At 35.1% G+C, this 15010-nt stretch overlaps 3 protein-coding genes across 3 annotated transcripts; 1 reads left to right on the top strand and 2 right to left on the bottom strand.

The window, feature by feature from the left end:
• Window positions 1-449: 449 nt before the first annotated feature.
• LOC115758068 (UDP-N-acetylglucosamine--peptide N-acetylglucosaminyltransferase 110 kDa subunit) lies at window positions 450-9959 on the top strand. Its single transcript, XM_030698585.1, has 10 exons — window positions 450-509; window positions 565-792; window positions 2132-2342; window positions 3084-3267; window positions 3323-3391; window positions 3459-3655; window positions 6349-6544; window positions 6650-8378; window positions 8886-9066; window positions 9429-9959. The coding sequence occupies exons 2-10, from the start codon at window positions 666-668 to the stop codon at window positions 9685-9687; spliced, it is 3153 nt and encodes a 1050-aa protein (XP_030554445.1). The 5' UTR covers window positions 450-509; window positions 565-665; the 3' UTR covers window positions 9688-9959.
• Window positions 9960-10537: 578 nt separating this feature from the next.
• Window positions 10538-11942, bottom strand: LOC115771833. The gene is made up of 2 exons (XM_030717718.1): window positions 10906-11942; window positions 10538-10849 (listed from the first exon to the last, which is right to left on the bottom strand). The coding sequence occupies exons 1-2, from the start codon at window positions 11482-11484 to the stop codon at window positions 10640-10642; spliced, it is 789 nt and encodes a 262-aa protein (XP_030573578.1). The 5' UTR covers window positions 11485-11942; the 3' UTR covers window positions 10538-10639.
• A 1667-nt stretch (window positions 11943-13609) lies between these two features.
• Window positions 13610-14982, bottom strand: LOC115758288 (60S ribosomal protein L39). The gene is made up of 3 exons (XM_030698856.1): window positions 14887-14982; window positions 14690-14793; window positions 13610-13750 (listed from the first exon to the last, which is right to left on the bottom strand). The coding sequence occupies exons 1-3, from the start codon at window positions 14887-14889 to the stop codon at window positions 13702-13704; spliced, it is 156 nt and encodes a 51-aa protein (XP_030554716.1). The 5' UTR covers window positions 14890-14982; the 3' UTR covers window positions 13610-13701.
• Between the last annotated feature and the right edge of the window lie 28 nt (window positions 14983-15010).

Genomic DNA, 15010 nt, shown 5'->3' with positions numbered 1-15010 from the left:
TATAAAGCAAAATCGCTGCTTACTTGAATTGGAAAACAAGCATGCAAAGCATTAATTAATTAAATTAGCTGCAAATAAAGTTACACAAATTGGCAGGGGTGTCTACTAATAACAATAAATATATTTCTTGAAATCGAAGCGTAAATTAAAATCCTTTTTTTCAAAGATTATGATCAACCAAACATCGGTATCATTTAATTTCTTATGTTACAGCTTCGACCAATGGTCAATAAATCAAGATGCCAATGAGAACACGGTAAAATTCAAAAGAAATCATTTGTTTCAAGGAACCAAACGTTAGTGGAAACAACGTGTTCTAAAAAGCTTTTGTAATACTTATCGTTTTTACAGTTCCCAAATATGAGAAATTAGAAACAGGTATTCTAATATCGATCATCTCTATTAAATAACCCAATATAAGGTTGTATATTAATCCAGCTGGTGCTTGTAATGCTTGTTTGTGTTGAAAATTAATGGTCATTTTATAGATGTTATTTATCTAATATGCTGTAAAGTTTTTATATATTAATACAATGTGTTTTTCTTAATAACGTGTATTTGCAGTGGCATCGATATTTACTGTGGCTTAAATATTGATTTTATACAACATTTAAACGAACAATAATTATATTTACCAACATATATGAGGAACCATTGATAAAACCATGCACTCTCAAGGACAGGGTCAAACGCAGCAGCATTCTTCGACACATTCCCTTCTTCAGCCGCAAAATCATTTACCTAACAATGTCATTGGAAAAACCGTCGACCACCAATCTATATCAACTGTCGGTAAGAAAAAAATTTCCTAATTTTTATGTTGATGTATATATGGTTCTGCAAATCTATTTCAAGCAAATGTATATTGCTGCTAATGTACAGACAGATCTATCCATGTTCCGTCCCTTTCCACTTGTCACCTAATGTTTAATGCAAATAAAGAGACATCTTCGAACCCAGTCGAGTCGACTGGCCATGTCCGTCTGTCTGTCCGGCTTGGAGAATATGAAGACTACAGGTTTTAATTTGGGAACTCTAACTCTGTTTAAAAAATTTGGCTCTCTGGTTAAGCTTTTAGGTATTACCCGAGCTTATAGTCGAATTTGTCCAACTTTGCAGAAAATTGTTTATTCCTCTTCTGTTTGAAAAGGTAAAAGTATATTTGTCTGAGTCTGTTTTTGATCTCTGTTTATGTAGAATGAAAGTTATGAAAGATTTTAAAAGGATTGTTTCTAATCATCGAAAGCTGGCCCCGGCTTTGTAACAAATTCTTATTGACCAATCGCGCAGAAGTTATGCCTCATTACCCTACGAAAATATCCATGAAAATTGCATATATTATTGGAGGTATCCTGCTACACGATCCTTCAATTCGATGCATTTTGTCTACAGCTAGTCAACAGAAAAGGACCATACAATTATATTTCCAGCTTCCTTCATCGCCGTTTAGTATACCCTAAACCCATGGCAAATGGAACACTCTTGAGTTCTGATTGACTAAATTTGATTATTGAAAATAATCGTTTAGGTATAGTTGTCTGTTATTATATTGTATCTTTTCCATGGTGTCCAGTATCTCTCGATCCCTAGTGCTTTTATTATACTTAGTTTTGTAATCTTAAACTAATGAAGAAAATTTAATGCGAGCGTACTTCGTACGAGTTCCCAATGTATTTTATGAGAAGGAAGTCTTTCTTGTTGATCGGGAGATCGGCAAACTTCGTTCCCATTCATTTAAATTATTGTTTGAAAATACTTGGGAATTACGACGTTCCAGAGTATGGCAAAATCGAATCAGAATCGGTCTACTTAATTATTATCTCCCACTACCTACTAAAAGGATAACTCAGTTGACCCTGACCTCTTATGTTGACTCGTTCTACATAGGGATAAACTAACGGGACGGACATGTCTACCTCGACTCGGGTGTTCATGCTGAGCAAGAACAGATGTATACACTGTCTTGGCTCGAAGACGTTTCCTTCTGCCTGTTTCGTTACAATTAGTGTTACATTTATTAACTAAATAAGTTTAATTATTAAGATTATATGTGATATGTTACGTTACGTTGTAAAAGCGTAAGCTAAGAATATCTACAATAATGTTTTGCGTTTGCATTTTTTTTATTAAGGATTGTTGGAGCTGGCGCACAGAGAGTACCAAGCTGTAGATTATGAAAATGCAGAAAGGCATTGTATGCAACTGTGGCGGCAAGACAGCACCAACACGGGTGTTCTCTTACTGTTGTCATCAATTCATTTCCAGTGCAGGCGGCTTGATAAATCTGCGCAGTTCTCTACGCTGGCAATAAAGCAAAATCCAGTACTTGCAGAAGCATACAGGTGAGGTTAATTTCATTAATAATAAATAAGCTCGAAGAGTTTGTGGAATTTAATATAGCACAATAAGATCTAGTGCTGAAAATATCATCAGGATCGGTTAAAAAAAAACCGAATTTAAATAAAAATAAATGAAGCATTTGCATTAATCGACTTGCAGAATAAGATAATTTAGCTCATGAAAATCAACCATACGGAAATAAAGGAGACGATCAGCTGATTCCAATAAAATATCAATGACCATATCCAGAGTTGGATGAAAAGGGTTTTCAGGAAGTGTAAGCGGGTCAATCCTGTGCACAACGCTGTCAATCGAATCCAATACGAAGATCAAATCAAGCGATCTATTACTTGAATTTCGCACCCGATTAACCTGCAGTAAGGACATCTCATGTGATTTGACAACCAATATCCGGGTGATTAAAGTCGCCAAGAACAACTAAGAGGCTCCTATCAGAAAGTAGGGAGGAAATAGATTTAATAGCGATAAGATAGATGGCTTTGGTAAATAGACATGTTAGATAGTGGGGGAATATAGGAACGTAAAATAAACATACATAAGCGAAAACATGTTTTAATGTAGAGCATTCTTTACATCAATGTGGACTAAATTTATATTATCCATTATTTGAAATTAAATACATTTAAACAGAAAAATATTTATGCCTAGGTGTACATTTTTAAATTATTGCTTAGGATCTAATATTTGTTACTCCATAATCAATCTTGTAATTGGGCTTCCAGCAACCTAGGAAATGTTTACAAGGAGCGAGGACAGCTGCAGGAAGCGTTAGACAACTATCGTCGAGCTGTGCGCTTAAAGCCAGACTTTATAGATGGATACATCAATTTGGCTGCTGCATTGGTTGCTGCTCGTGATATGGAGTCTGCAGTCCAAGCGTATATAACAGCATTGCAATATAATCCAGTAAGTATATTTTTATATTACAATAAATAGAAAAATTCAAACTAATTTTTTGCAGGAATTGTACTGCGTGCGCAGCGATTTAGGAAATCTGCTTAAAGCACTTGGTCGATTGGAGGAAGCTAAGGTAATATTTAGAATTTCGTAAAAAAGCCTAAAAGTTTTAATTATTTTCCAATTTCTGAACATTATAGGCCTGTTATTTAAAGGCTATTGAAACTTGTCCAGGATTTGCTGTTGCATGGAGTAATTTGGGATGCGTCTTCAATGCACAAGGAGAGATTTGGTTGGCTATTCATCACTTTGAAAAGGCCGTCACCCTTGATCCTAATTTCTTAGACGCGTATATAAATTTAGGAAATGTACTAAAAGAGGCCAGAATTTTTGACAGGTTAGTATGCTACTAATGTAATTGCATAATCCCAGGATTATTATCCTATAAATAGTTATTATTTATAAAACATAACATTATGATAATTAGAACATCTAAATTAAATTACTTACTAAGCAATGCTCATAGCTATTACCTATAATAGCTTCAATACAAAACAAAAGAAACCTTAGTCGGTATTGCCCGACTAGGGAATACTCTAAACTTCTGCTTCTTCTTTTCAAGTAAAGGCATATATAAAAAATTAATTTTAAAAAGAAGTTGCCTTTTTGGTGGACATAGATCAAGTTTATGATGATACATGAACTCTTGTGTCCACTGACCCAGTCAAGCTTTGTAGTCAAGCTATTGGAAAGAAGCGACTTTAGAAAGAGATAATATGAATCTGACGCAGGTTGATTGGGCGACATGCATGGATACACTTGTGGCTTTTTCTGGGCTTGGTTATTATAATGATTTCCGCACATTTCCATTAGCTAAGGAAATAGCCTAATCACAAGCCCTCGTTGAAGATTTATTTAAGAGTTTGAATCGCTTTGAATGGGAGCCATTTCAGAGTGTCCGCTGTGTTTTGCATACCAGTCCTCGGTGATAATGAATTTTCTACCCAAACAATCAAAAAGGTCATGGAACTCTTTAAGTCAATTGTAATTGTGCTTGGGAAAACAGTTGAGAGACTGTAGACTTTCTTAGTAGCATTTTGTTGTATGGCGTTACCCATCTTAGTGTTAATATTGTCTTTAATTTAACTTTAAGCGGAAGTCAATCTAGTTTTAAAAAAGTATCGCTTATTGCTTTGCTCTCTCGCTGGTGAACTTTAAACGCGCACACTTGCATTTGTTTTTTTCTTTTGATGCTACTCATTATCTGTCCGCCTGGCCGCCTGGCCGCCTTTCCGTATACACTCACACAATATTCAACAGATTGAAACTACAGATAAGAAGCTTATAATAAACTAGTACATATATTTATCTGTGATCACTACGTATGCTGATCTCAGAGACTATAAGACTTACAGAGAAATATAGATACACTATTTTTTTTGTCCATAATCTAACATTGAAATGGTTCATATGGTTTTAGTAGGTCGCTAAAGAGCGCCCCTCGCATGTGTTTGTATTGCCATCTAAAAATATCTGTGAAAATAAAAAGCATGGAGTTTTTTGTAGTTGTCTTGCCTATAGAATACTTACTCGTTCATATTATCATTCATGTGGATAAAATAAAATGATTATTATTCATGCATAGTTTATTACTAATATACATTATTATTATATAATTAATATTAGTCTTTATTGCATCAATTAGTTTAAATTTAATATTTTACTTTTAAAATTATGAAAAAATGTTTTCTGCTTATGTATTGTCGGCAAGCTATATTCAAGGAACGCCAAATTTTGTATGTACATGTATAAATAAAGAATATTTAAATTTGGGTGCTAGACATGTAGATACCCTGTGGCAGAGTTTTATATCATATATATTTGAGCACTTTGGATTTGTAAGCATCTCAGTTTAACAGTTTATTGTTTTATGTATACTATATCTATATGCAAAGTGAAATACTTACTTAAATCACTTATTATAATTCCATTTTCACACATCGTTCCAGAATGTATTAAGTATTTAAGTTATTTTGTAAGCCAATTTTCATATTTTATATTTTTAAATTATGATGCAAAATATAGAAATATAATATACAGCTTTCATAGTCTTAAAGGTCGCCCACACAGACAAATTGAAATACTCAGCGTGCCCATACTTCTTTATATTTGTAATATCCGTTTTGCATGTCGCTAATGCACCTGCCCACAAATTATTCCGTACAGGGTATACGAATGTTTTCAAGAACATTTGGTCATTTACAAAATTATGCACATAAGTTGTCCGTGGGCGGTTCACAGTAGTCGAAAGTCTTTTTAAAAAAAAAATTGTTTGTATATATAAAATAAAACTTAGAGTTATTAAATAAATCTAAATAAGAAGGGATATACCATAAAAACAAGCACATTTATGTTAGTTAATTGCACAATATTGGTAAAATAAATATTTTGCATTTATGCTGTTGTTATAAACATGGACTGTCAAAGCATAATTATTTATACAATTGTCCCCATAAGAGTAGATCAAGATAACTCGAACTCATCTATAAAAACCATAAAACACGCAAATTATTTACATCGATATTTAAAGATATTACGACTGTATTGGAAACGGTAAATACATTTTATCACATAAAACATTTTAACAATTTAATTTAAACATCAACACAGCTTACGGACATAGAGTTTTAGGTCTGTTAATTAATTATGACTGCGCCGGAGGTCGTTCCTCTGATGTCTAGGTCGATTGCAAATTTGTATCAGTGATCTGGCAAGTTAGGCAAGTATTTTTAGGTTTTAAATTGTTCATTTTTCACGCAAGACACTTAATGTGAAATGCGAAAAGAAAGTATGCCCAAGCATCATGTGAATTCCTTCTCTGAGAAACAGGTACAAACGATTTCTCGACAGGCTGAAAAAACCTTTGACAAAAATAAATTATTCTTCATATAGATTAATTTAAAGACTAAATTATTTTCCATTAAAAATTATAGTAATTTTAAAACGCGCAAAATATTAAGAGAATTTTTATCTGTATTAATGTTTTAATTAATATTTGTATATGCTTTTATATATTTTCGCTTATTTCAGGGCTGTGGCTGCATATTTACGTGCACTTAATCTTTCGCCCAACAATGCTGTCGTACATGGAAATTTGGCGTGTGTTTACTATGAACAAGGTCTCATTGATTTGGCTATTGATACATACAGACGGGCTATAGAACTTCAGCCAAATTTTCCGGATGCATATTGCAACCTTGCAAATGCTCTTAAGGAAAAAGGACAGGTAAAATATTTATGTTCATCGTTATAAACTTTTGTTACCTACTTAAAATTGCTAATAGATAATTTAATAACCTATTTCAACGTATATTTAATTTATTTCACGTAGGTCAAAGAAGCTGAAGAATGTTATAACACTGCACTCCGACTATGCTCAAATCACGCTGATTCTCTCAATAACTTGGCAAATATAAAACGAGAACAAGGATTTATAGAGGAAGCCACCCGTCTTTATTTAAAAGCGCTCGAAGTTTTTCCAGATTTTGCTGCTGCGCATTCTAACTTGGCATCTGTTCTACAACAACAAGGAAAACTGAAAGAAGCTCTGATGCATTATAAAGAAGCAATAAGAATTCAGCCAACTTTTGCTGACGCTTATTCCAATATGGGAAATACTTTGAAAGAATTGCAAGACGTTAGTGGGGCATTGCAATGTTATACCCGAGCTATTCAAATTAATCCAGCGTTTGCTGATGCACATAGCAATTTGGCAAGCATTCATAAGGACTCCGGAAATATTCCAGAAGCCATACAATCTTACCGTACAGCTCTAAAGCTAAAACCTGACTTTCCTGATGCCTATTGCAATTTGGCTCATTGTTTGCAGATCGTTTGTGATTGGACGGATTATGATATAAGAATGAAGAAATTGGTTAGCATCGTTGCTGAGCAGCTTGAGAAAAACCGTTTGCCGTCCGTTCACCCGCATCATTCAATGCTTTACCCATTAACACACGATTTTCGAAAAGCAATCGCAGCGAGGCATGCTAATTTATGTTTGGAAAAAGTCCATGTACTACACAAGCAGTCATATAATTTTGCAAAGGAGCTATCAAAAGACGGCCGATTACGCATTGGATATTTAAGCTCTGATTTTGGAAATCATCCTACCTCACACCTAATGCAGTCCATACCTGGCTTGCATGACCGTTCAAAAGTAGAAATTTTTTGCTATGCCCTTAGCCCCGATGACGGAACAACATTCCGTCATAAAATAAGCCGCGAATCGGAACATTTTGTGGATCTCTCTCTTATTCCTTGTAATGGGAAAGCTGCTGATCAGATTTACAAAGATGGCATTCATATTTTAGTTAATATGAACGGTTACACCAAGGGAGCAAGAAACGAAATATTTGCCCTTAGACCCGCTCCAATTCAAGTTATGTGGTTAGGCTATCCTGGTACAAGTGGAGCAAGTTTCATGGATTATATTATAACTGATGCAGTTACTAGTCCCAAGGAGTTGGCTTACCAGTACAGCGAAAAGCTGTCTTATATGCCTTTCACATATTTCATTGGTGATCATAAGCAAATGTTTCCGCATCTTAAAGAGCGTATAATCGTTTGCGATAAACAGCAATCCTCTGTTGCAGATAATGTCGCTGTAATTAATGCAACAGACCTTTCGCCATTAGTTGAAAATACAGATGTAAAGGAGATAAAGGAAGTCGTTAATGCTCATAAGCCTGTAGAAATTACACATAAAGTTGCAGAATTGCCAAGTACCACGCAAATAGTATCGATGATTGCCTCTGGTCAAGTACAAACATCTTTGAATGGCGTTCTTGTTCAAAATGGACTAGCAACTACACAAACAAATAACAAAGCGGCTACGGGAGAAGAAGTTCCGCAAAATATTGTTATAACAACACGTCGTCAATACATGTTACCTGATGACGCGATTGTTTACTGCAACTTTAATCAACTATACAAAATCGACCCTCAAACTCTGCAATCCTGGGTAGTTATTCTGAAAAATGTGCCTAAATCAGTGTTATGGCTTCTCAGATTTCCAGCAGTCGGCGAGCAAAATATAAAAAAGTCCGTCAGCGATTTAGGTAAGTAATTAATAATTAAAGTGTGCCTTTGCTCGAATTTGATAAACCCAGCTCCACAACATACATTCTGTATATCTGTATATACGCATCGAAATTGTAGGTCGAAGTTCATAATCTCTATATGTTTATTTTAATTGACCGACAGGCGGACTGACTGACTGATTGGTAATCAACGCGCGGCCCAAGCGTAAAAGCTGAAAGGTTTACTGTACGGACCTTATGTAATAGGGCTATGCCAATTTTGGAATATCCCGGCCAAATAATGTCCGATTTTGGAATGATATAATTATATAAAAACGAAGATAATTTAGGAAGCATTATATTTATATTTTCGAGAACCAGGCGCGTGCGTAGACTGGTACATACAAATAATGTAGAGAAATTAGAAAGCGGTTGCTAACAAATTTATTTGTGCAAGGTCCTAAAATATGTGTGCGTAGATGAGCTAATCTTGTATTACTACTGCAACTACATTATCCCTAATGAGAGATCATTTTATACTTTAAGGTGTTTCATCTGAGAGAGTCATTTTTTCGAACGTTGCTGCCAAAGAAGAACACGTACGTCGTGGGCAATTGGCTGACATTTGTCTAGACACTCCACTATGCAATGGTCACACCACATCAATGGACGTCTTATGGACCGGAACTCCAGTAATTACATTACCCGGAGAAACATTAGCTTCCAGGTAAATATTTTTCTACTACTGACCTATAAAATAAACACGTAGGAGGTTCTAGTCAGGAGCTCCCGACTAGAGGATATCCTAAACCGTCCTCTGTTAACAATATGCAACTACTGTATAGGATCGAAGATGCGATTTCGTGACCAAAAGAAAATATGTCCGACAAGTATACAAATATATTCGATGTACTCCAAAACTACTTAGTTAATAGCGTATTAATTTGTAAATTAGTTAAATTAGTTAAACCATAAAAGGAAAAAAAATTATAAATATTTGCCAATAGAAATATTTCCCATATTATCATATATATAAAGATTTTAGTGAGTTTATATTAATATAAGTTTAATTTTTTAACTTAATTTCAGGGTTGCAGCATCGCAGCTAGCGACACTTGGATGCCCAGAATTAATAGCAAACAGCAGAGAAGAATACCAGGACATAGCAATTCGGTTGGGAACCGATAAGGAATATTTAAAAGCTTTGCGAGCGAAAGTGTGGAAAGCACGAGTCGAGAGCCCATTGTTTGATTGTTCGCAATATGCCAAAGGGTTGGAAAAATTGTTCTTTCAAATGTGGGAAAGATTTCACCGTAACGAAGATCCCGATCACATTTCTTCCGAATAAAGTTTTTCAAATCAAAAAAAGACTATGAGAGAGAGTTATCGTTAACTATCTTGACAGGCGATAATGTGTGCTATTTAGTTCGATTTTGTTTGACATATATATGCATGTTACACATTTACAAGCAAATATTTCTGTATAAGATAATAGTAGAGAGTAACTACTTATACAGTTACTTACCTTTTATTTATGGAATGCTTTGATAACCAATTTGACCTTTTAAACTAAGACGTTACCTTGTTTAAGTAATTAAAATAAAATCGCTTAATACCGAACAAAGCATGTTTTAATTTATTATGTGTAAGAACATTCCAACCGAACGTGGAATGTGATTATAGAAGCTCTTAAACTTAGGGAGCAATAGATTTATTCCGCCCCATTGTTTATCGGACTTACAAAATGTCCTGAATTGATTCCCTCTACTTTTCTAGCTTTTGTTCTAAGTGAAGGACCTCCTCTTTCATTTCTTTCACCTGAAGCGATGGTTCTGCCCTCAGGTTGATCTTCACAGCGTTAATCATCATTGATGAGTCATCAAGTCATCTTACAGCTTGTTTGCGTCATCGATCTCTTCTAGAAGTTCGACATAGCATACCATAGAATCGAAAATAATTATAATAAAATTTCTTCGGTCGGTTGAACGGGAGATGGGATGCAGTACATTGCATTGGGAATCGCGCTAAAAATAACCATGTTAATGATGTATTTAATCTTAACGACAATTTGTGTCATATAAGAGCGAAGATCATACTGCCAATCAATGCGCCTGATCCGGAAAGCTGCGAATGTGGTGGCATCCATGATGTATGAAGCATTAAAATTGATTAAAAATTCGGTACATTCAGGTTATCTATTTTCTTTATAAAACAAAACCAAACAATCTGGACTATTTACAAGTTTTCAAAATGCCGACCAATCTTCAGGAATTATAAATTTATTAATAAAGATACTAGGACTATTTTATATCTAAAAAGCGAGCTGTGTAAACTTTCTCTCGATGGTTGGAGCTTAGAACATTATTTAGTATTGGCGCAATCCGATTTATCCTCTGCTGAAATCTGTCGCGATCGCGAGCAACCTCTTGCCAATCACCCTTTCGAGCAGCTCGATAAGCAAAGTCCCAAGCGTGCATTACATGCACCTTTGGTTTTAAATTAAAGCGCACCTAAGAAAAAAAAGATAATTAATATTTGTACAAGCCTTTTTAAAGATTTTACTGACCCGTTTCTGAACTTCTTGGCTATTGTTGTAAGCATCTGACATTTTATCGGCAGCATTGCAATCAGTACAACCAACTGCAGCAGAATCTAAGCTTTCGCTGTCCTCCTCGAAGCATATAAAGCTATCGTCGCTACATTCGGAAATACTTCTTTGACGCTTCAGTTTGAAAACAGCAGCTTCTAGCGTCAACGGACTTCTGCTTAGATATTCCTTGTCCGACATATTTTTGTAGCTTTGACAAGAATCCAGGTTATAATGCGAATAATTGTAATTGTTTCCAGACTGCGGTTGCATATCGATGAAAAAGTAGCAAAATGAAGGCGCAGGACTGGAATCAACATTATTCTTAGGCTTCTGATGCAGCGCCGACTGCATTTTGTTAACAACATCAGCCACCAACTGCAAGGAATACATCGCTGCGGCGAGCGGCTGTGGCTGCAAGTCGTCCAACAATATGTTCGTGCTTCCTTCCTCGGGATTGTTCAGCAATTCTGATTTGTCTGAATCTGAAGATTGGGTATGCCGCGTTGCCGCGAATCGGTAGTGATTATGGATGGGGGAGCTCATGATGTCAATCATCGGCCAAAGATGCAACAATCAGGCAGTAATATTTATAATATTGATTTGTAGAACATTTCAAAATTCACTAAAGCCACAAATTCCCGAGCGCATTTGCTTTCGCATATCCATTTTCAGCATTCTGCTTTTGTAATTTACGACTTCGTACACTTTTAGGTTTCCATCTTTTGTTTGAATTTGTACGACAATAAAAGAAATTTTAACCTTGTTCGCAAATTGTGTTTCTGTACTAATGATTGTGGGTAAGTTAAAACGTGCATAACAATAATGCATACTATGAAATAGTTAGAAACGGTTGCGAAATTTTAGTGGCTAAAATATTAACAATAATTCTTATCCATCTGATAGTTCGTATCTTCGTTATGAAATTGAAAGAAATTTCTTGTAATTATACGGTCAATGCAAAGTATATTAAGAAAATCGAATCCACACGTTATTATTAAAAGAACTCTCATACTGCTCAACTTGTGTAAATATGACAAATATTAGTGACCTTAATGGTTATCTATTCCAAAGGTCGTTACTCATCTATCGATAGTACGCGATTGTTTTCCACTAGGCACGTTGCCATAAGCAAAAGCACGTTTGTGTTAACATTTAAATGAATAAATAATATTAAATGTACTATACAAAATGGCAAATATTCATTGATTGTTGTTTATGAAAAACTTTTTTTTCTAATGCACCAAGCTCGTAATTTTTTGTTTTGTTTTTGCAACCCCATGTGTTCGCTGATAAGAAAATACTGCTCGATATAATAACCGATAAAACAATATGGAAAATCAGAGTTTAAAAAAAGTTTGAAATAAAGGATTATCGCAGGTGGCGCTATTATAAAAGTGTAGTCACGGATGGAAACGTGCTACAGTAAACATCTGTAGCGACCGGACGTTTGTATAAAACACTATAGCAAAACGAACTACAGAAAATGAACATTAAAAAGCTGGCAAGCGAGACCCTCATATAAAACAGCAAAAAAAACAAGACAATAATCCACTTGAATCTTCCAGATCGGGTCGCGGTTCTGGACCCATGCGTACCCGCCCTGCCTCATCATCGCAGCCTGTTGGCCTTTAACCAGCCTGCGTCGGTTATCATGCCTTTCTCTCTCCTACACACCATTAGCCAGACATTCCTTTCTTTTCAATGTATATGTTTTTAGTAAAGAGTGAGGCGTTTTACTTGTGTTTCAAGATTTTTATATATTTTTGCGCCTCCATCCTGCTTTTTGTTTCTAAATTTCGCATTTTTTGTGATTTACTTAAACAGCTTTTGTTACTTGCGCGTAGTGCCGTCTGTTGTCGAACAAATAGCCAAACGTTATGCAAATCAGATGAGTTTTGACCGATATGGGAGTGGGAAAATGTCTACATAGGATATTTAAGGATACAATTTTCACTTGAATTTTGCTGCATTTTTTAAATTTTTCGAGCAAATCTATTTACTACAGAAAGGTTGGTACTTTAGCATTGTAATAGCTTTGTTTGCAATATTTACTTGTGGGATATCAAAGAACCGTCTACTTATGTTCTATTTTATATATGCTGCTTCTGTTGTTGTTGGGACTTTTTCCTGCTGCTGCACCAGTTGACTGAATCTGGTTGTATTTTTGAACATTCGGGCGCAAAATTAAGAAGTTAAAAAAGTACCGACTGGTTTGTTGTCCAAAATTCAACTGAAGAACATAATTTCTTATAACGTAAGCAAACTTTTGTTACCGTTCAATGCTAGCAAAAGCTGCAAGTAATCCATCACAGCACGCGACTTCTGTGTGCTTGGTTAGTGTAAGAGTAAACGCATGTTTATCTATGTGGACCAATTTGCCCATTCATTTACAATGTTTAATTACTGATTAGTATTGTTTACGGCGGCGAGAGGCAATAACCTTGGGGATTTTCCTCGTTGTTACATTTTGTTTGTCGGTGTGATATAGACTCCATACTACAATTTAAGTGATTTTAAACATGAACTTTTGCCGCTTATAACTGTGCTGTGTGCGACGCTGACCAGCCCAACTTAGTTAATCTAATCTCTGAAATTCAAATCATAGTTGGGATAACATAAACATTAGAAATAAACTTATATTATCATATCCACTTCAGTGCTTGAATAAAACGGATTTATATATCTGTATATATCTGATTTTTATGTCTGTATTTCAATACATTTATTTAATTCTTGGAAAATTGAAATTACACAAGCTGCATTTCCACAAATTTACAGCTTCAACTTAGTGCGCCTCCAATGACGACGCTTGGCGTTGTACCTGAAAGAAAATTAAAATTTTAACATTAATATTTTTCAAGAATAAATCAAGTACATACTATCAATAATAGAACAAGCCGGCACAATAAGTTATAATCTATTTGTATAGAAGGATGCACATATGACCTGATTGTTGCGTTGGTTCTAGTAAATATCGATTTTGGCAAATTTGAGAGCTAATAAAAGGTCCACCTGCCCAGCAGGTGTTTTACCTACATATAATGCAGGCACGCTATACAGCTGACAGATTTATTGTCCACGCCTAACATCCCAACAGCTTCTGCTCTCAGTATACCCTTATATAGGGTAACGCATAAGTCATAGAGCAGTGTGCAGCGTCCACAGCCAACTTTGTTTCCATGTAAACCTATCACTCAGTTTTAAAGCTATTCTCACAAAAGTCGGCAAAGCTTGGTCTTTTAGTGTATTCAGTTAAACATTTCTTATAGGCGGCAACGAGATTGGCACGTTTATTCAACAGCATAGCCCATCCGGCTGGTTCCGACATATTTACCGCCCACAGCAGAAAGACGGAACGGTGTAAATGTTAAATGTAATGTTAATGAGGCAGCTATGTTAACCCGGCTGTTGATACTAGCACTAACCAAATAACATAGAACACATACACATGTATAACACATGTAATTTGGTTAGTGATACTATTTATTTCACATTTCTTGCCAAAACTAAAACGGTATAGAAACTGTTTTATGGACTAACGCCATCAAAAACTTGGATATTTTTGAACCGACAATTTGTGCCCTTCCTTTATTTACATTATTTTGTATGCACTAGATCACAAATAACAGAAAAGTTCCCTTATTTTATGTTGATTATTATTACTAAATAGATATAAATGTTTTGTATAAATATCTACACAAACTGATGTGTAAATACGGAGCATATTTCTACATATTTACAAACGGTGTCCAAAACTTACCGGATAGTATTTCCAGTCCGCAAGCGAACCCATTGTGGTACTGATCGGTTTTGCTTTAGCTTTTTAGCTAATTTCTGCTTGATCCGAAACGATTTATGTGCAGCCTAATTTATCAGAAATATTAGGAAACAAACAAAATAAATATTTAATAAAAGAATAAACGATTCGTTCAATTATGGTTGATTATATTTACGCACCATTTTCACTTCCTTTCGTCAGAGGCTACAACGGAAAGAGGGTTTATATTAGGGATGTGAGATTATTCATTTTAAATATCGGTTAAAGCAATCAATGGGACTATCGATATTTTTGATGTTTTAG

This window comes from Drosophila novamexicana, unplaced genomic scaffold (assembly GCF_003285875.2).
Source record: "Drosophila novamexicana strain 15010-1031.04,08,12 unplaced genomic scaffold, DnovRS2.1 tig00000008-arrow-pilon, whole genome shotgun sequence".
Lineage (NCBI taxonomy): Eukaryota > Metazoa > Arthropoda > Insecta > Diptera > Drosophilidae > Drosophila > Drosophila novamexicana.
This window is presented reverse-complemented; position numbering and strand designations above follow the sequence as displayed.